General features: G+C 42.4%; 1 protein-coding gene across 1 annotated transcript; it reads right to left on the minus strand.

The window, feature by feature from the left end:
- Positions 1-2,317: 2,317 nt before the first annotated feature.
- Positions 2,318-12,710, minus strand: ABRA (actin binding Rho activating protein). The gene is made up of 2 exons (XM_079795809.1): positions 12,028-12,710; positions 2,318-6,453 (listed from the first exon to the last, which is right to left on the minus strand). The coding sequence occupies exons 1-2, from the start codon at positions 12,693-12,695 to the stop codon at positions 5,976-5,978; spliced, it is 1,146 nt and encodes a 381-aa protein (XP_079651935.1). The 5' UTR covers positions 12,696-12,710; the 3' UTR covers positions 2,318-5,975.
- Positions 12,711-21,516: the final 8,806 nt, after the last annotated feature.

The raw sequence follows: 21,516 nt of genomic DNA on the forward strand, positions 1-21,516 counted from the left end.
ATGAAAATAGAAGGTAAGACAAAATAAAGGTATGAGCACAAATCAGTAAAATTTAAAACAAATACATGAAACAAAACTGAGAATAATAAAAGTGTAAATCTAATAAGCTAAAGAAAAAGATTACCATTATTAAGAATTTAAAAGGAGACATCACTACAGAGCCTATAGACCTTAAAGAGAGAGGGTATTGTAAATAATTTTGCATCAATAAACTTGACATTGTAGATTAAGTGGAAAAATGTTTTAGAAAACAACTTATTAAACCTGACCCAATATAAATTATAGTTTTTACATTACAGAAATTGAATCTGTTAAAGAAAGAAAACGCCTTCCCACGAAAAAAACCCCGACTCATGGTTGTACTGGGTAATTCTAAAAGTATCAGTCTTAGATAAACTCTTTCAAGGTACTAAGAAAAGGGAGAACTTATTATTGTTTTCAAGCTAGCTTGACTTACTACCAAAACTTAACAGTCCTTGTAAAAAAAAAAACCCAGAACAATCTTATACCTATCAATAATTACTTTAAATGTAAATAGGTCAAATGCTCCAATCAAAAGACATAGAGTAGCTGAATGGATAAGAAAACATAAGGATAAGAAAACAAGACCACTATATGTATCCAATAAAGCTACTTCAGAATGAAAGCTACAGACTAAGAGTAAAGGGATGGAAAAAAGATATTTTATGCAAGTAGAAAGCGGGGGGGGGGGGGGGGGGGGAGCTGGGGTAGCAATACTAGTATTTACTAATATATCTGACAAAATGGACTTTAAAACAAAGGCTGTAGTAAGACAGGGATACTACATAATGTTTTCTGAATTTTTTAAAAGATGACACTACTTAATGGAGAAGATTTTTTTTTCAATAAATGGCACTGAATTAATTGGATGTCTGTGGAATAAAAAAGTTGATATATCTCACAGCACATACCAAAATTAATTACAACTTATATATCCTAATGTGAAAGGTAAAACAATAATGCTATTTCATTTAAAATGTAGGAGAATATCGTCATGATCTTAGGATACACATATTTTTTAAATGGAACACAAAATAAAGGAAAAAACGATATGCTACATTACAATTTTAAGAGCTTTTTATCAAAAGATACAAAGTTGAAAAGCAACCAACAGAATGAAAGGTTTTTGTAATACACAGATCTAATAAAGAAAGGTCTCATACACTGTATAAATGACTACAAAGAAGTTCAGAAGAAAAGGCAGAAGACTGGCAATTCCTAAGAATATTAAAATAGTAAAAGCTATTTTAAAAGGAAATGTGAAGTTAAAGTACTTTGGAATACTGATTTGGAAGTATATACTAAAGGTGAGCATTTGACCAGCAAATTTAATTCCTTGGTATGTACCTAACAGTAATGTATGTATTTGTTTACCAAGAGATATGTACTAGAATGTTTATAGAACTATTTTCTTCTCCTTTCCCCAGCATCTCCCCCATTTCTCCACACATCCACTCACCTATTATTTTGCTGAGACTAATAACTCTATTAAACCATATATATAAACATTTGCATGTATCTCCTGAAGACAAGAGTATCCTTTTTTATCCTTTACTAGTAAGTATACAGTGATCAAATTCAGGAAATTTAAGATAATAATATCATTGAATATGTAGTCCATTTTTGAATTTCACCAGTGGTTCTAACAATATCTTTTAAAGCGTTATTTTTTTCTGATCCATGATCCAATCCAGGATCCTTTATTGCATTTAATTCTATTTTATTTTCAACCTGAAAGAGTTCAGTGTGGGTTTGTCTGAATTTTTCCTATATTTAAATTTAAGTTATGCATTTTTGGCAGCAAAACCACAGAAGCAATGTTCTGTCCTCTGCATCATATTAGGATTTATGTTTATCCCCTTATTGGTGATAGCTTCCATTAGTTGATCAAGAAAGTGTGCACCATGTTTCTCCACTGCTATCATGTTTCCTTTTGTAATAAGGAATGTGCAGGGAGGCACTTTAATATCATAGATACTCTATTTTTTATTAAGTTTTCACAATGTTTTTGGTATCTATTGAGGATTCTTATCTGAATTACTAAAATGGTTGTAAAATCATTTTTCTTTTATTCCCAGCACATTTATTATTTGGTATTTACTATAAGGAAGAGCTTTCCTTTTCCCATCATTAAGAATATCTATTTCTAGAGGCCCAGTGCACGAAATTCATGCACTGGGGTGGGGGGTGTCCCTCAGCCCAGCCTGCACCCTCTCCAATCTGGGACCCCTCAGGGGATGTCCGACTGCCGGTTTAGGCCCGATCCTGGATCGGGCCTAAACCGGCAGTCGGACATCGTTCTCACAATTCGGGACTGCTGGCTCCCAACTGTTCGCCTGTCTGCCTGCCTGATCACCCCCTAACCACTCCCCTGCAAGCCTGATTGATGCCTAACTGCTCCCCTGCCAGCCCCATTGCCCCCAACTGCCCTCCCCTGCCAGCCTGGTCACCCCCAACTGCCCTCCCCTGCCGGCCCGGTTGCCCCTAACTACCCTCGCTTGCCGGCCATCTTGTGGTGGCCGTCTTTGACTACATGGGGGTGGCCATCTTGTGCGAGGGTGTGGGGGTCAATTTGCATATTACATCTTTATTATATAGGCTTTCCTGGTCAGAGTGGATCAATTGTTTGGTTGAGCGTCCATTGCACTGAAAGGTTACTGGTTTTTTTCCTGGTCAGGGCACATATCCGGGTTGCAAGTTCGATCCTCTGTTGGAGCATAAATGGAGGGCAACCAATAGGTGTTTCTTCTTCCCTCCCTCCCTCCTCTCTCTCTAAGCATGTCCTTGGTTGAGGATTAAAAAAATAATGAGGTTAGTTTTTTAAAAACAATGTCCATTATTTGTATGACTAGTGGGCTCCTTTCCTTAATTCAAAGTCTTGAATAATCTATTTGTGCCCTAGAGTTAACCAATGGGAAGAACCCCAATAGCTGGCTTCTGTGCATTTCTCCATGTCTTTGAACCTTGCTTGCTTCTGGTGCAATACGATGTTCCAAACTTAACTATACTTTCTGTAACCCAATCCTAGAATTAGTCATTTCTCCAAGTAGACATGTTTTCTTTTAAAGAGGATGGCATTTTGAAATCTGGATGTTTGCGTGTTGCTGCTGGGGTGGCATTGCTTGTAGGGCCTCTCTGGAGACAGAGTAGGAAATAAATGCACATATCACAAATGCACATTGATACCTCCGTCCAGTTTAGCATTACAGATTCTTCCTCATTTTTCCTCTCCATGTTTGTATTTCTTCTCCCACAGTGAGGACATCAACAATATTTACTCATTTTTTTCATCTAAGACACATTATAGTTTCAGAATTGTATACCCATACCTCACAAACAAAATTAGATTTTAGCATTTCTTTGCAGCTTTTTTGTCTCTAGATTATATTCAAAAAGTTATGTATATTTCTTTTTCCTTCCTGTGTGCTTATTTTAATCATTTGAAATAGAATTATGGTTATTATTTTTGTATTCAATTTTCATTTTTCCTATTCATTTGTTTAATTTTACTTTTTGTATATTTAAAAGGTTCCAAAATCCAGACTCTACAGAACTTTCTTCTGTCTCTTTCAACTTATTTCCACCCATCCCTATTTTCAAAATGGAGGATATATATATGTATATGTATATGTGTATGTATATATATACTAGAGGCCTGGTGCATGAAAATTCATGCATTGGAGAGGGGAGTCCCTCAGTCCGGCCTGCCCCCTCAGTCGGGGAGCCCTCAGGGGTGGGAGGTGACCTGGCAATGAGGGGAAGGCAACGTCCCATCATACCTCTGCTGCTGCCACTGCCAGCGGTGCAAACCTCAGCTGGCCCTGGTTACCTGAGCCTCAGGTGGCCCTGGGCGGCGGGGCAGCCAGCCATCCAAGGCTTGCCTGCGCTTTGAGCCGGCCCTGGGTGGCTGGGCAGCCACCATCCGAGGCTTGCCTGCACCTTGGGCAGGCCCTGGGGGGCTGAGGGGACTGGGGGATTCTGGAGGCAGGTGTGCGGAGTGGCCGGGCCCGCCTGGGGGAAGGCCCAGTCTTGCAGCGTGGGCACCGCCATCTTTGAGGGCAGGGCAGTCAGCATATTCCCTCTTTATTGGCTGTGGGCACCACCATCTTTGTGACAGCATGAAGGTCAATTAGCATATTCCCTCTTTATTAGATAGGATAAGGACTTCCATGAGTTTGTTTGCCCTCTGAGTTCTACTTATTTTTTTTTTTCCCCTCTAAAAGTCCTAAATTTTCCACTGGATTTTCCTATCATGGGATTTTTAAGATCTGTCCCATAGCAGTCATTTTCCTCTAAGGAAGCTAGCTTTCTGACTTCACAGCCACACCTTATTCAGAAGAGTGTTAGTAATGTAAGCTCTCTGAGAAGACTTTTTACTAGTAACTCCTTCCTCAAATTCAACAGGTTGAACTTTGAAGAATCTGTGTCAGTGCCTACACAAATTAGTGTTGTCCAGAGTGGAATATGAGGAAACTCTTGAAGCCTTGGTCTAAATATACCTCTGATAGCTAGAAGTAACCCAAGTTGCACTGTATAATTTTGATATATTCCAAACAAGTAGTAAAAGTAGTATTCTAAACACAAGAATAGGAAGTACAAGAAAATGTCTTTTATTCTTGTATCATATCTTAGAATTTTGATATCTGTTCATGGTTATGATAGAAGTGTACATCTTAGATAAAATTCTACTTAGGAATATTGGTCATTTGTTAAATTACAAATTATATTAAATTATATAAAAACAGAAATGTACAAGCCTCCTTTAAGTAGTTATTGGAACTTTAATTTTAAAAGAATCATATATGAAAACAACTAATTCCTATAGTAGTTTAATCCATACCTATAGTAAACCTAATACCTAACAATTATGAATCTATTATTTGAGGTATCATAATTTGACATTAATTTCTGTAGTTAACACCAAGTGCTATATAATTTAGTAATTTTTATTGAATTCAGTAAGAATTGCAATCACATTTTTTCAGTTTGTTTTTATAATTATTTAAGGGACATTAAATCTGATTGACAAAAAATGACAAATAGCTGATGTCAAATATTTCTTTGGCATCATATTAAACTAGCTTTTTCACTGTGGCAGGTCTAATATTGCTGTTTTATAATTTTCAGATATTTTATAAAGTTTGTTAGAGTATGAAGAAAAGGTACATAAACATTCTACTTTATTGTAGAATTTTCTGTACTACTACTTTATTATACGTTGACATAAATGTAAGCAGCATGATATTACAGTTTTGAGAAAAAATAAACTTCTCCAAGAAGTCCTCCTAGGGCAGGTAAATCTGATCTCTCATCTCTGTTTTACTTTTATAGCGAAAGTGAACATAACCACCTTCCCTATTGGTTGGTTCCAAGACCACCGGTGATGTCTGTTTTCATGTGATTTGCACAAATGACAAAGAGGCATGACTAACTGTGGAAACTATTAAGTCATAAGAAGCCCACAGAGAAATTTGAGCAATTTCATTACTTTATTTGAAATCTTAATTTTTTGTGTGCCTATTTTGTAAGTGATGCTATGATTAAAATAATATACAAAGTCAAGCTTCTTAGAAAAGTTTAAGATTTGTTTTGCCAAACTTAATGGAATTCTTTTTTTTTCCTGAAAAATGACATAATAATATGTACTGCTGATATGTACCTAAACTCAGCACTCTTCTTAGATGTAGTAATTATTTCATTAAAGATCTATAATAATGTCTGCAATGAATAGCCAAATATTATTGCCTAAAAAGATAAGTAGAATTTCAAATGTTTGTGTGTGCTTTCTCAAAAATCTTCAAACTTCCTCAGAAATAGAATACCCAGAGATCATTCATGTAAAAATTGTTTAATATTTCCTACTTATTACAGAACAGTTTGCATTTTAATTTGACTAAATTAGCATTTAGCATTAAGACAATAGTGGGTCAAGTTTGGCTTTTGCTGTTAAAGGTTCACTCGAGTAGAGTAATCACAACATGGTCATCTCGGCCTTGCCATAGCATCTCTCCTTCAAAGTCCACCAGTCCGTGTTTTCTGGCACGCATGAGTATGCCCACCACTTTATCTGAAATACGAACATATCTGTCAAAAAGATCTCCGAAAGTGACCTGGATCTTGCCATCACGTCTGTGGCGAGCCATTGTGCGGATAATGAAGCACATGTCCATAATTTCCCGATGGATGTGTTCCTCGGCTCGCTTGGCCCTCTCGGCGGTTTTGGTTCCCTCCTTGGGACGGCCGTAGCCTTCGTCTCCCTTGTGGAGGCGGTTGGACATGGCCAGCTGATAATCAAATTCTTCACTGAAAGGGTTGAGCTTCTGGGATTGTATGTGTTCATCAGCCCACTGCTGCCATTTTCCTTTCAGGTCCTGCAATTGACTGCATTTCCGTTGGGCCTTGCGGTTGAGTTTCTCTGTAAATCTATTTGCCCTAAAAGAGAAAGAGCATGAAGGATCAACACACTGATATTTTACCACACAAGAGTTGTTCTCTCGTGTGCTTCCTGCACATATGCATCATAACGTAAGTCTCTTTTTTTTTTTTTTCATTATAAAAAAATATATAAACATAATACAAAGAAATTAGAAATGAAAGAAGAAAAATACCATTGTTTTTCGTTTGGTGTATCTCCTTCTAGATTATTTTGTCTAAATAACAGTAAGGTTTTAAGCACCATAAAATAATAATACTATTTTAAGAAAAAAGCTTCCTTATACAAATGTAATGCAAATACATGTATCTTAAATTGCATATTAAGAACATTTTAGAACTGGAATCATGAGTGTATCTATATCTATAGAGGCCTAATATGCAAAGTGTCCCCTCTGGCGTTCAACCAACTGGGAGTTCGATCGCTCGCTATGATGTTCGCTGACCACCAAGGGAATGAAGGAAGGCCCCAGCCGGCGGCTGGCAGCTGGGGAAGGAAGGCCCTGGCCGGCAGCTGCTGGGGACCATACCCATGCACGAATTTCATGCACTGGGCCTCTAGTTAAGTATATAAATCTACATTATATAGAACTTCAAAAACAAGCTATTTCCCCCAAAAGAAGGCTTATACCAGCACACATACATTCACTTACATGCAGATTTTCATATATGGATTTTTAATGAGATCGAGTCTATACTAGTATCAGTGTTGTGCCACAATTTTAAAATATCAAATTGTATAGATAGAAGACACTGGCGAGCAATAGTAACATGCATTGAACACAATGTGCTGGCATTCTGAGGCTAAAGTCATTTCCACTGTGCCATGATGCCGCTCAGCATGGAAGGAGTTGTGTCACATGTGGATGTATGTCCTTGCAATTTGGAATGCATTTTTTATTATTAAAAAATAACTGCATTGCAAAGTGTCATGGGTGCAGGTCTAACTTTAAAATGGGCAGTTTGTCTTTAAAAGACTTCCTTGTCCTTTCTGTATCTCTAACCTCCTAGACTTTCTCCCTAGATCTCTTGCGCCTTCACGAAGAAACATGATCTGTTAGACTATCTGAAAGCCAGAGCTTTGTATTCCTCATCCTCACAAGTGACCCACCCTTCCTCCTCCTGAACATCAAGAGGCCTCATGTCTGGAAGCACTGGGATTGGAGAGGTAGAGCAGTACTGAATTTGCTCAGGAGCATGGCATGCCTGAACTAAGTAGCCCTCCTACCCAAACTGTATAATTCACTTTTCAAAACCCAGGAACAGTTTCAGATGTGGGTATTCCTCACTATACAGACTCACCTCCTGAACTCTGCTTATTCAAATGCAGGAGGCTAATAGATGCATAGGGTGGCATACATATGTGTATTAGCATTGTTTGCAAGAGAGGAACGACATCCGCTAGAGGGCGAACTTCCATTAATTCCCACGCTTTGTGTTTCCAAAAGTCCTACCCTCTTACAATAGAATTCAAACTAGGAATTCACTGCTACATATAACACTGCTATTTTTTGTAGCCACACGAACAAAAGTACATGACAACGTTAACGGGAAAAGCAGCATTCAAAAACTATGCACAATTATTACAACTTTAAAATATCATATATGTATGGAAAAGTGCTAGGAATTGCATCACATTGAAGTGAAATGGATTTCTCTGCCCTGCTGATCCTCACCATCTCCTCCTTCTCCACAGACTGTCCCTGTTCAGCTGCCCAGACTGTTGGCTGCTTGATCTCATTATCAAAGGAGAGCAAACACCTGTGCCCTTGGGACCATGGCAATTGATGACATGGTCCCAGGGCCATCCCTGCAGAACCCAAAGGTCATACATAGTTGATTTGAGGCTGGGAAATTCTCAGAAGAAAGTGAAAAGAATAACATTATCCACTAACTCATACTTTTTGTCTCCTGAACACCAGCTATAGTTCTGTCCTATAGTATGGTACACAATACATCCTCCCTTTAAGGAGCTTCTGGGCACTTTGACATTTTTTTTTTCATTCTTTATTAAAGAATTTATGATACCTACTGTGTGCCAGACACTGTTTTAGTTACTTATTGGGTATTTAGTAATGAGAAGAAAAACAGCAAATAATCACTAAAAAGATATTCATGAAAATAATCGGAGTACAAATTTGAGTATGTGGTATAATTTCAACTGTGTAAAATGTGCATGCACCAGGCTGAGGGAATCAATGGTATATGCACAATTGGAAATAATTATGTTGGTATCCAGATGATAATTGATTTTTTTCATCTTTAAAAAAAATTCATCTAGGTATTATATTGATTTTATAATTTAGAGAAAGCAAAAATTAAGAAAAGTTTCAGATTAGCATCCAGAGGTCATTTGTTTCACCATATTTTAGCTGGGTCTCTGATTCTTTGAAGTAGTTTTTTTCTTCTAATTTTAATTAGGAACTTAGATATCCTGAGTTTTTAAATTCTGTGTCATTTGGAAAAGAGATTGGGGTTGGTGAGGTTATAAATCTATGAAGAAGAGAAACATTTATCTTCTACAAGAAGCACCTTCTAAATGTTAATGTGTATCTGTCATATTGTCAAATTGTAATTCCCAATAATAGGAGGGAAGGAAAACAAATGAATTGGTCCTACAAGCAAAAATTTAAAAATGGTGCTATATACCTTAATGAGTATTAATTTTTTCTCTATCTCACAAATGTTCTGTATCCTTTTTGTCTTTCCAGTTTTTAAAAAGTCTTCAAATATCAGTTTCAAATCAGGATTAGAACGACTTATGTCTTAAGTATCTTCTTGGTCAGTGAATATAAGAATCAATATACAGCTTATCTTGTTTTTGTTTTAATTTACAAGTAAAAATGTGCATAATAGTTTAGATTGAGATTTAGGAAGACATTCTAGTATAAATTTATAAGAAGCAAAGCAATATTCAACATTTCATATAGTAATATTTAATCCAAACTTATCTTTTTAGTTTCTTCATTATCAATAAACAAATTTCCTTATATTTGATCAATAAAAATTTCCCCTGTCCTGATATGTGCAAGGTAACTATTTCTTCTTCTAGGCATTATAAGCATTCTATGTTGGAAGGTCTAAGTTTATTCGTTGATATAAATTCTGAAATGTATTCCTTATCTGTCAACTTTAAAAACGACATCAGTTTGAGTGATGCTTTCTTATGTGAATGTGGCTCATTAGTTACATGATGAGACTATGAGAACCAACGTTATCATTTTGGTGCAATAATTATGTGGGTAAGTTATTAAGTATGAACAAAACCCATGAGAATGTTGTGAGGATTGAATGGATAAATATATGAATAGTGCTCAGACAAATACCAGAGGAGAGTGCATGCATTGGAGATGGGTCCCAGCTGTCAACTCCCTGCCTCTGGCCAATTCAAATGTGCTAACAGGAAGCTCTTCGCTGTGCCAATCCCAGTCTTTATTCTGTTGGTCTCTATTCTCTTTCTAACACACAATCACACATACGCAGCCCATATTTCTGGTAGAATAGTTATTTCTGATCATGAATTCCTATTTAAATAGAAATAGAGCACAAACCCAAATCTCTGATCACATCTTCAAGGCACTGCATGAGAGTGGGCACCATGTCTAAGCATTGCATTTGGAGACAGGCATGTCTCAGCTTTGTCACTAGCCTGCTAGGTAAACTTCCCCTCCAAGCTTCAGTGCTCTCCTTCCTAAAATGGGGCAATACTTCATAGGAGTATTAGTGTTAAAAGAGAAAAGCATGTAAAATACCCATAGAGCACACTGAATGCACAAGGGATTATTAAAATGATGTTTGACATTTCTTTTTTCTTGAAAGTTTGCAATACAGTAGTTCTAATTCTTTCAAAATACCTGTAAAGTCACACACTGTAAGACAGCTCTTTGTCAATTAGGTAACCAATTCTGTTCTTTAGTTTCTGGTTGTTTCATAAAACTTGAAAAGCACACCTACACATCTAACTGTTCTCAGAGGGAGTTAGTTTAAAGGCATTCATTACATCAGCGACTTTTCCCATATTGTGATATCCTGTGTTGTGGAGTGAGATATCCTGACTTGCTAGTATGTGGAGGTGGAGTTAGTGTCTTAAAATAAAGCATGTGTTTCTTGTCTGAAAAAGTGCAGTAGTGTGAGTCTGTGTGTGTACACACGTGCGTGTGTATGTGTGTGTTTAGCATCTAAATATTTTAGGATTGTGGTATTTGAATTACCTAGCTTTAATAGCATTTCTCTTTGTTTACAGGTGCCTTTTTTCCTAAAAGTTTGAATAAGTGCTAAATAATGAATCTAGCCCTATCTGGTTTGGCTCAATGGATAGAGCATTGGCTTGCAGACTGAAGGGTCCCAGGTTCAATTCCAGCCAAGGGCATGTGCCTGGGTTTCGGGCTTGATCCCTAGTAGGGAGCGTGCAGGAGGCAGCCGATCAATGGTTCTCTCTCATCATTGATGTTTTTTTTTTTCTCTCTCTCTCTCCCTCTCCCCCTCCCTTCCTCTCTAAAATCAATAAAAATATATATTTTTAAAAATAATGGAATCTATATGAATAATAACAGCTTTCATATATTGAGCATATATGGCAGGCACTGTGCTGAGTACTTGGCAGCCTTACTCTCACTTAATTCTCTCACTACAGTAGAATCTATCCCAAAAGATTACTATTGACATCATTTTACAAAGGAGGAAATGATCCCAGAGGGAAGGTGGGATGGGTGGGTGGGAAGAGATTAATAACCAAAGAACTTGTATGCATATATGCATAACCCATGGACACAGACAATAGTGTGGTGAAGGCTGGGGGTGGGGTGAAGGGGTGCGGGCTAGAAGAGGTCAATGGGGGAAAAAGAGGACATATTAATACTTTCAACAACAAAGATTTTTTTTAAAAAAGAGGAAATAGGCTTAGAGAAATAATCAGTGTGTGTGTGTGTGTGTGTGTGTGTGTGTGTGTGTGTGTGTAGAACATTTAAGATCTACTCCTAGCAACTTTCAAGCATGTAATACAGTGTCATTAACTACAGTCAGGGTAGAGCTGGCATTTGAACTTGGGTCTGTCTGACTTCAGAGCTTGCTCTCCTTAGATAGCAGCCCCCTACCTGATTACAGATGAGAGAGATGTGGAGCTGTGCCCCATGGGCACTGTTGGGGGAGATGTGACCCCTGATAAAATTTAGATTGATTTGGGACAAAGGAAAGGTCTCGCCAATCAATCTACCAGCAAGCACTTTTCTCTACAGAGAAGCCAATTTGCTACTCATTGTACAATTGATTTTAAAATTTTACCCAAAGCACACACCACCCCTCTCTGGTGGTGTCACTTTTGTTGAGGCTAACACTGGAGTGTGGAGTTCAAAGGGGAAGGAGAGACAGCCTAATGGAGGCGCTCTACCCGAAGGTCCTTGTCTGAGCTGGGCGCTGCCCTTCTAGCTCTGGCCACAGCCTTCCCCCAGGCCCTCCCTGCCTGCTGGTCTTTGAGATTCACTCTGACTTCCCTGCCACTTCCCTGCTGCCCGGGCTCCCACAGCAGGCTGGGGCTCCACGGCGGTCCAAGGAGCCCAAGGATGGAGGCACACTTACTGGGAGGGCACGGGCCTTTTGATTCGGGCCGGGGCCCCCTGCTCTCCGTCCTGCTCCGGCCTGTCCTCCGCCTCCCCGCCGTAGCCGCTGTCCTCCGTGTCCATGCTGTCGCTCCTCCACGTGGGCTCGTCCTGCTCCATCTCCGTCCAGCCTTTGGTCAGCTCGGACACCAGGTTGGCGCACCTCCTCCTCCGGGTCGGGGAGCCGTGGCCGCGGAGGATCCTGTCGATGGCATCCTCGGGCTGCCCGGGGCCGGCGGGGCCGCCGTCCGTCTCGTACCGGTGGCTGAGGTGGCTCACGTCTCCGCCCCGCTCGTAAGCTTTGCTGACCACCGTTTTGGTCACCTCTTTCCTTCTGATCGGGGAGACCTCCGAGGCCTGCCCTGAGCTCCGTCCTTCCCCGGGCCCCTCTGGCTTCGGGGAGGGAGACGTGGGGGCACTCTGGGCTTTCTGGTGGGGAGTGGGGTGTATCACTGGTTTAGGGTCTTGAGGGGGGTCCTGGGTCCCCCCCGGCAGCCAGCCTGCGGGCTCCTGGGCCTGCCTGGTGCTGTTCTCATTCGCCCACTGCTGCCAGCCGCGGGCCAGGTTGATCACCAGGGTGGCCCTGTGTATCTTCCGCAGGGCGCTCTTGGCCGGCCCCTCCTCCCGCCCGCCCTCTCCCGGGGTCATGCTCCCCTTCTCTTCCGTGCTGATAGCCTGGGCACCCGAAAAGTGAGTGGCGACCGGTGGAGTGTGCCTCGGATTTAAATAGCAGCAGGGCGCGGGGGTGGGCAGAGAGCCTGGTGACGGTGAAAGTATGTGAAGCATTTCTTGCCAAGATGTGGTGCCTTCCCCCTGATGGCGTGCTTTTTTTAGACCCTGATGGCTCCGGTTTCATCACGGCAGAGGGCTCTCTCTGCCGGTAAAGGACAGGGATCTATCTGCCACCCCCTTTCTTCTCCAGGTGCCAGAGTGGAAATGGCTAGATCGATCATGCGCTCAGCCTTATGTTTTTCCTGACCTTAAAATATGGTCCTACCATTTATAGAAGCATAAAATATGTGCACAAGTTGTACTAGGAACATCATAGGTGTGTTCTCATTTAAACCTCATCAGCCCCCAAAATAGCTTCGTCCCATTTTATAGCTGAGTGCAATGAAGTCTAACTTCCTCAAGCAAATAAGATCTGAGGTTCGAACCCAGGTCTGTCTGCTTCGAAGCCTGTGCCTCTTTTCATCCTAGTGAGCAAAGATCCTAAGATGCCTTTTCCTTTTGTCTTCAACTCTATTCCATACAGACCTGAGAAGGCACCTCATCCAACCTTCATTTTCCAGATGAGAAAATTGAGGCCCACATAAAGGGGATGACAGTAGTCATGTTTTCCAGTTCCAGGTCTGAATTATTGTATAAACATATTAAATTAAGACCATGGTCAACATTTTGGTCCAATCATTTTTTAAATCTTTACATTAATCCGACACACACATTAAATTTCATAGGTTATTTATAACAATCAGTCTTTTCAAGTTGTTTGTTATATAAAGATAAAATAAGTGAATACTATAAGAAGCAACCCCTGCCTGACCTTTTGTTTTTGATAACACAACCTTCTTTGCAGAAAAAGCCACTTTCAACTCTCAGAGCAAAGATGGAAATACAGGTTTTTAAAAAGGACAGGATAGATAGGTCAGTTGGACAGAAAAAGAACCATCTGTGATGTGTACTAACCAGATAAAATGATCAGAGCTCAGCACTGCAAGTTCTTACAGTAAGACAAATATGTTTTTTTCATACAGCAGTTCTATAGACTTGAATACTGTATATTTTTCTCCAATCTTGACACACAGTTAACTGCACTGATAGAAAACGGCTGTCAAAGATCGTGCAAATAGGTATGAAAGTTAATTACTTCTGATAGTAAGGCCACTTTATTTTTAAAATGTCAATTTTTGGTCATGGAGGTCATTTGCCTCCTAGGATTATAACAATTTGGGAGAGGTTTTATTACTCTATCTAGAAATCTGTCCCAAGTGTTTTCAGAATTCAACATTATCTGATAACGGTGACTGAGTTCCAATAATGCACAGTCAAAATCCCTCCTGATTAATTAAGAGGAAACTGGATCACAGGAAAGAGAACGGTTACAGACGAACATTTAATTTGAAGCCTGAAGTTTCTGGCATCCTTTCTTGGAATGGAGATACCGTGCAGACTGCTTGGTTCCTATTAAGATCCCCTTCATCACGCTTGAACCGCCTTGGGAAGGAATGGGGTTCCTCAGAGATGCCCAGGAGCTGAGTCTAGGATCAGGCTAACTGGCAGTTTTCTAAGGGATGTTTCTGCTTTGCTGACCACACCTGCTCCACATTCAATCCTGACACAGGGAGAACAAATGGAGACAGTAAAATGTTACTTAGTCTTTCATGGCATTGCAGTCAGCTGGGGGGTGGGGGTGGGGACGTTGTCAGCAGGTAGTCTTGGCAAAAAAGAGGCAGCTCCTAAAAGAATCTGGTTATTCCTTCTGAGATTTCACTTCCTTGGCAAATGTGGACCTTCCTTCATACTTCTCCAGAAGAGAGTGAGCATTCCTTCCCTAACGCAAGATCTGTGTGCCTGCCATCCACGGTGGTGCGTCCTCTGATTACTATAGAAATGCTGTACCCTCTTTCTGAACCTAGATCTCGATTCCTAGGAGTGCCGCGTCCTACTTGAAAAGGAGATGTAAAAGAAACAAAGCCTCAAAAACAAAGGTATGGTGAAATAAGTAGTTTACTGTATGAATTTGCTACGAAACCATGAGATTAGAGACTGTAGGCGGAGCTGCGGACCTGATTAATATTGCCACCTACGAAATTTCTTATTGAAAAAACATTAGTTATTATTTGAGCATATGGGCAATACTAGGGAGGGGATGGTTATTATATACTTCTCTTACTTGGAAGTCAGGTGGAGCTAACCATCATGACCAGCTATATAACCTTACTACACAGACTTTGAAAACTGACGTGCTCAGAGCTCATGTGAAACAATAATGTGTTGATTCTTTCCATCTCAACGTAAACGGAAGAAGTGCTTCACTTGTTTAGTTCCAGAAAAGTGGGAATGAAAGGGCTTTGAGAGGTCCTGACTTCAGCTGAATGTACTCAAGGGATGCAGTGGGCCAGGCATGATGGTAGGCAATGTGGGAGGGGGCATAAAGCTGAACAAAGCAGAAACTAAGTTCAGGGCTTTCCCAATCTAGCCACGAGAAGACATGCATACAACGGCCTTTCATAGTTTGGGGAGAGCTACATTAGAAATAAAAATAAAGCTTTGGCCGGTCGCTCAGTGGTTAGAGCGCTGGCCCGCACCACAGGGTCCCGTGTTGGATTCCCAGTCAAGGGCACGCACCTAGGTTGCGGGGTCTTCCCTGTCTCCCCACCTCCCCGCCCGCCTCCCCCCACCACCCCTTAACCAGGATCTGAAAAGCAATGGAAAAAATACCCTTGGGTGAGGATTAACAAAAATAAAAATAAAGCTTTATGGGATCCTTGAGCAGCAAAGGGGGGCTGATTCTATTGGGAGGAGGAGGAGAACTTGGGGCTGTGGTCAGAGGTCGCGAGCAAGCGCACTAACGGCCTCCGAACGCCTGCGGGGTGGGCCTGGCCGGGCTCAGGACCGCCCACCCACCCCACCCTTCTCCAGGCGAGGGCACTGGTCAGGAAGTGGCCACCTCCTTCCTGCGGGGGCCCTGCCCAGCTTCCCCATCAGGAGGAGCCGGCAGCCGGACAGCCCAGCGCCCACCATCGGAAGGCCCGCAGCTCCGCTCGCTCCGACGGCTGGTTCCCCCGCAAGACGGCGGTGCGGGGCCCAAGGCCAAGGCCAGGGGTGGTGGTCGTCTCAAAGCGGAGCCCCCCCCCCCCCCCCCGGCCACAAGGGCGCACGGCCGCCCTGGGCAGCATCCCACTCGGGGTCTGGACCCAAGAGCAAGTCTGCCCTCTGCACGCGGCCGCCCTCCGTGGGCCAACGTCCCCCGCGCAGCCGTTGGCTCTGATCGCGAAGCTGGAGCGGCCACGCCGTGAGCGCCCAAGCGCCCCTCCCACCCCAAGCAATAAAGGTACCATCCAACTTTCCTAAAGAAACAAACAAAAAAACAACAGTGGCCAATTCAAGACAGATTGGGGGGGAGGGCGGAGAAAAGGAGAGCTTTTCCAGGTGTGGAAAGGATACTCTAATCTGAAGAAACAGCAGGAACCAAGTTCAAAGGCAGGAGGACCCAGGTGCACGTAGAGACCACTGGCCCCAGGAGAGACCACACACTGCCCCGCCCCGGGGTCCCGCGGATCTCCTCAATGCCAGGTGAGTTGGGTCGGGGCACAATACAGGGTGGTGAGGTCACGTTTCAAGAGAAGTTAGAGGTCTGGACTTTTACAGCAACTTTACCAATTTCTTAACTGGTGACAGTTACATGCAGGCACACTCTTTCTCACACACAAACACAGTAGCACTGGGTGAACCCACACAGGGTAACATGTCTTTGGACCCAGGTAAGACCTTTAAAGAAGAGCAGACAGTGTTTATGGGGCAAGAACAAGGTGCCCGGAAGCAGTGGGACAGGCCTTTGAAGAAGTTGGAGCGATGTCCTGAAGAACACCCAGCTAAGGAATCCGGGTTTTATCACGTGGGACTTGTCTCATCACTGAGGGATGCTAAGCCTCCGTGTGGTATCAAATTTGTGTTACCAAATGATCAATTCTAGGTCCAGCAAAATGGGGTTTGGGTTTGAAAAAGATAAGAGTAGGGTAGAGGGACTGTTTACAGGGGTTACTAAAATAATACCGAATTATGCCCGGCTGGTGTGTGCAGTGGTTGAGCATCAACTATGATGTCACTGGTTCCATTCTTGGTCAGGGCACATGCCCAGGTTGCGGGCTTGATCCCTAGTAGGGGGTATGCAAGAGGCAGCAGATGGATGGATGTATCTCACTGATGTTTTTCTCTCTCTATCCCTCTCCCCTCCTCTCTCTCTAAAAATCAATAAAAACATTAATAATAATACCGAATTACTAAAATTTGGAAAGAACCAAATGAGGATTTGAAAGATGAAAGATTTGAGAGCCAGTGAGAGTAACATTAAAAGGTCATAGGGAACCACTAGTTGCTGTGGGTGATGGGTGTCAGGGATGAGCCGGAGGTTTCAGTTTAAGTGACAGGTGTGAGGAGGTGACCTAAGCCAGGAGAGGACAGGAGAAAGAGAGGATCCGTGTGAGAAGGAAACATTTCCATCTTGAGTTGAGGGAGCTCTGTGGCATGCATGTGGAGAGGTCGAGGAGTGAGAATAACCAGGAATATGGACCCTGTGGTCAGGCAGAACGGGGTGAAAATCCAGGCTCTGTGGTTAGCAGGTGACCTAGGGCATGTGATTTTGTCTAAGGTTCACTTTCTTTACCCATAAGATTGGTATTATCAGAGCATTTACCTCATGGCATCAGTGCAGGGATTAATTGAGTTGACACTTAACACCATGCCCGGCACATGCAAGCTCTCAGTAAGAGATTGTTATTAATATTTTTATTTTGAGTCATGGAGGTAGAGAATTAACGCTTCTCAAATAGTTCTGTTTGACCAAGGACAGGATTGATGCCAGCCCCGCGGCAGGGCGAGTCTTCAGGTGGAAGGGTCAAGCCAAGTCACTTGTAGGGAGTGGAGGCTTCAAGGAGAAGCTTATTTATAGGGTTTTATTTTAAGATAATTTATAGCGAGGCTCTTCAGGCCGTGTCTCAAAGGTCTCCTCATCCTGGTGAGGGTCAAGTGAGGTCTCAGTTACTTGGTAGTGATCACCGAAGAGTTGAGCACAGACTCAGCTGGAACCTCCTAGAACATAGAACATATGGTTTACAATCGCTGAGGATCACATTAGGATCTTAAATCGCATTGGGATCACCTGTGGAGCTTTAAAAACTACAGATGGTGAAGTACTGCCTCTGGAAACAGGACTTGGGTGAGGTCCTGGCACCTCTTGAATCTAATGTGCCCTCAGGATCGAGACCCATGGTTCTAGCTTCCAGAGTGCTGTGGGTCCAGCAGACACTCAGCAAGCGGGTTTGAAGAGTGTTATGACCAGGAAGTAGCCCAGGTGTGGGTTCAAGCAGATTGGTTTTGCATTATGGATCTCCTCTCTGAACCTGTGTACACTTGGAGAAGTTAGTCAAGTTCTCTGAGACTCAATTGCTTTGTCTGAAATGGCAATGATTTTACTTTCCCCCGTGTTGTTATCATGTTCATACGAGATGATGCCCTGGAAGCATTATTTGGCACATTAGCACACTCACTCTTCGAATGCTTTCTCCACTTGACTTCTGGAACAAAGTGCCCTCTTGGTTTTCCTCCTACGTCACTGGCTGCTTCCTCTCAGTCTCCTCAGCTGGTACCTGCTTCCCTCCCCAGCTCCTAGCCCTGGTGTGTGCAAGGTTCGGCCTGGGTCCTCATCACTGCTCAGTTTACACTCACTTGCCTCAGAATAAAAGCCAAAATCCTCACAGTGGTCTGCAGTCTTACAACTCTCTCTCCTGGTTAGCTCCCCGACTGCTTCTACGTGACTCCTCTACTCCATGACCAACCTGCCTCAGTCATCCTGACCTCCAAGCTCGCACCTGCCATGGGGCTTTGCCTTAACCTCCTATTCCCCACCAAGCTTGGTGCGATCACCCCTGCATATTCAGGAGACACAATAAAGTCTTTGTCTGAACACAAGAGGCTCTCCTCTTAAGAGCAATGCTGCCTTCTCTGTAGGACAGGGGGTAGTACTTTTCTTCCTTCTGCAGTAGAGACTGAGGAAGGAGGCTCAGTGAGGTTTGAGGCCAGAGAGCTACATAGGTGAGGTCAGAGTTCAGAGGAACTTAAAGCCCCGATGAGAAATGCAGGTTTTATCCAAATATTGTGACGTTTTAACCTGCAGAATGGCTTGATCAAATTCGCACTTTATTTCATTTTATTGATTGATTGATTGATTTTTGAGAGAGAGAAACATCAATTGTTGCTCCTCCTATTTATGCATTCATTGATTGCTCTTTGTATGTCCCCTGACTAGAGATAGAATCCACAACCTTGGCTTATGTTGTATCCAACTGAGCTACCAGGCCAGGGCCATAATTGCATTTTAATAAATTCACTATGTTGGTGGTGCAAAGGATGGTTTCAAGCATGGTGTATGGGCAAGAGTAGAGGCTGAGATAATTTCTATCAAAAAGCTCCCATCCCCCCACCATGGGCAAGATGTTTGGGGGAGGGGTCTCTGGTCTCCTTTCCATCCCCTTTACAGAGAAACCTGTAGGACATTCAGGCTAAGTTATCCAGTGGACAGGGATTGGGGGTCAGGGGAAAGGTCTGGGCTCTGATAAAGATTAGGGCATCGTTTTGTGTCATGGAGCTAAGTTGTGCCATGTCACAGAGTCAACAAGAGTTACCAGGGCTCAAACCCGGACACTGACTTCAGAGTCAGGCAGGGCTTCGAATGCCTGTGCTCCCTAAGTTCCTGTTCTCCTCCTTGCGTTCCACCCCCACCTGGAAAAACAGAACTTCACAGCTTGTGACACCACTCTCTAAACAAGATCTAAATATAGAGCTTCTTCGCTCTGACTTTCTATCTGCTCCTGTAAAACTTTCCTTTCCTTAGGAGCCAAGTGTCTCTGCGTGACCTGATGGAGGTGTTAGCTAACTCAACTGTGGTAATAATTTTATGACATGTGTGTATTAAACCAACACATTTACAGCTTACACTTACACAATATATCAATTATTTCTCAGTAAATTTGGGGAAAGGGTATCTTTAGAGAGTAGTCTACACTTATTAATTTATAACCTCCTATTCCTTTCTCAACTCATTCAACTTACAATTCTTATTTCTGCCCAAAACTCAACTTAGTCAAGGTCAAGGCTGGCTGCTTCATTGCCACATCTCAAGCTCCATCTTCAGTTAAGTAGGACACGGATAGTCTGCAGACTCTGCCATATGGTTAATGACTCAAAGTAGCTGAGGTTGGTTAGAATCCATTGAGCAGGAAGTCAAGAGGGATACTGAGAAGGCCTAGGGGTGGTGGATTGTAGAAGGATTTTGTAAAAACACATATTATGGAAGGAAGAGGTTCTCCCTCTAGTAAAACAAACAAACCCGCATGGCTTGTTTGCTACAGTGAGTACAGAAATCTGGTGCCAGGCTGGCAATGAAAATCCTTCTAACTTTGAAAAGCAGTGGCTAACTGGAGAAACCTGTAGGACAGGTAAAGAGGTACAGGCATAAGGTGACACAGGAATTGCATACATGTACCATTTCTGCAGGTAACAGTCTAGCTTGGTTGTACAATAGGAGGTTCTATGACACCCAGAAGCTATTCTGGTGACCTCATCGCTCCTCTCAGGAGCTTTCTTAAAGGCCCACTTAGTTAATAATGTAAAAAATGTTTAAGAGGGTAAAATATTGCCCTGCCAGGTGTGGCTCAGTGGTTGAGCGTCAAACCAGGAACCACGAGGTTGACGCTCAGGGCATATGCCCGGCTTGTGGGCTCAGTTCTGAGTAGGGGTCAGGTAGGAGGCAGCCAATAGATGAGTCTCTCTCATCACTGAAGTTTTTATCTCTCTCTCTCTCTCTCTCCCCCTCTCTCTTCCTCTCTGAAATCAATAAAAAAATGTTTTAGAAATATTAATAATAAAAAATAAAAGGGTAAAATATCAACCCAAAGACACTTTAAGAAAAACATGTGGAAAAATACAATAAAATTACCAACAAAAAACACTCACCAGAAAATCATTGCCACAGAACAGGTAAAAAATGTGAATTTGAGCCACAAATTTAAAAACAAAAGAACCATCACCTTGGTGACAAAAGAGGAGGGAGAGCACAAAGTAGACACAATACTTCATGGGATAGATGGCAAGACAGGTAAGTAAATTATTGTATGTGCACACAAATAATGACATTCTAGCCAATAGTGCAAAACAAAATAAGGAAACTTTCAGACAAACAAAGTTATCTGACAGAAAGCTCTAAGATATCCTATATAATAAAAGGATAGTATGCAAATCGACAGAACGATGGAATGACAGGTCACTATGATGTGCACTGACCACCAGGGGGTAGACACTCAATGCAAAAGCTGCCCCCTGCTGGTCAGTGCGCTCCCACAGGGGGAACACCACTCAGCCAGAAGCTGGGCTCACAGCTAATGGCTGGCGAGTGTAATGGTGGTGGCAGCAGTAAGGATGTCTGACTGACAGCTTAGGCCCGCTAGCTGTCAGTCGGACATCCCCTGAGGACTCCCGGACTGCAAGAGGGCACAGGCTGGGCTGAGGGGATTCCCTTCTCTCCACCCCCCCCCCCCCCCCCAGTGCATGAATCTCATGCACCGGGCCTTTAGTATTAAATAAAAAAGCAAGGTGCAGTATAGTATGCTGCCTTTTGCATTAAAGAAAAATTAAGAATATATATATATCCTATCTAGTAAAAGAGTAATATTCAGATTGACCATCACTCCAA

This window comes from Cnephaeus nilssonii (assembly GCF_951640355.1).
Source record: "Cnephaeus nilssonii genome assembly, chromosome: 18".
NCBI lineage: Eukaryota > Metazoa > Chordata > Mammalia > Chiroptera > Vespertilionidae > Cnephaeus > Cnephaeus nilssonii.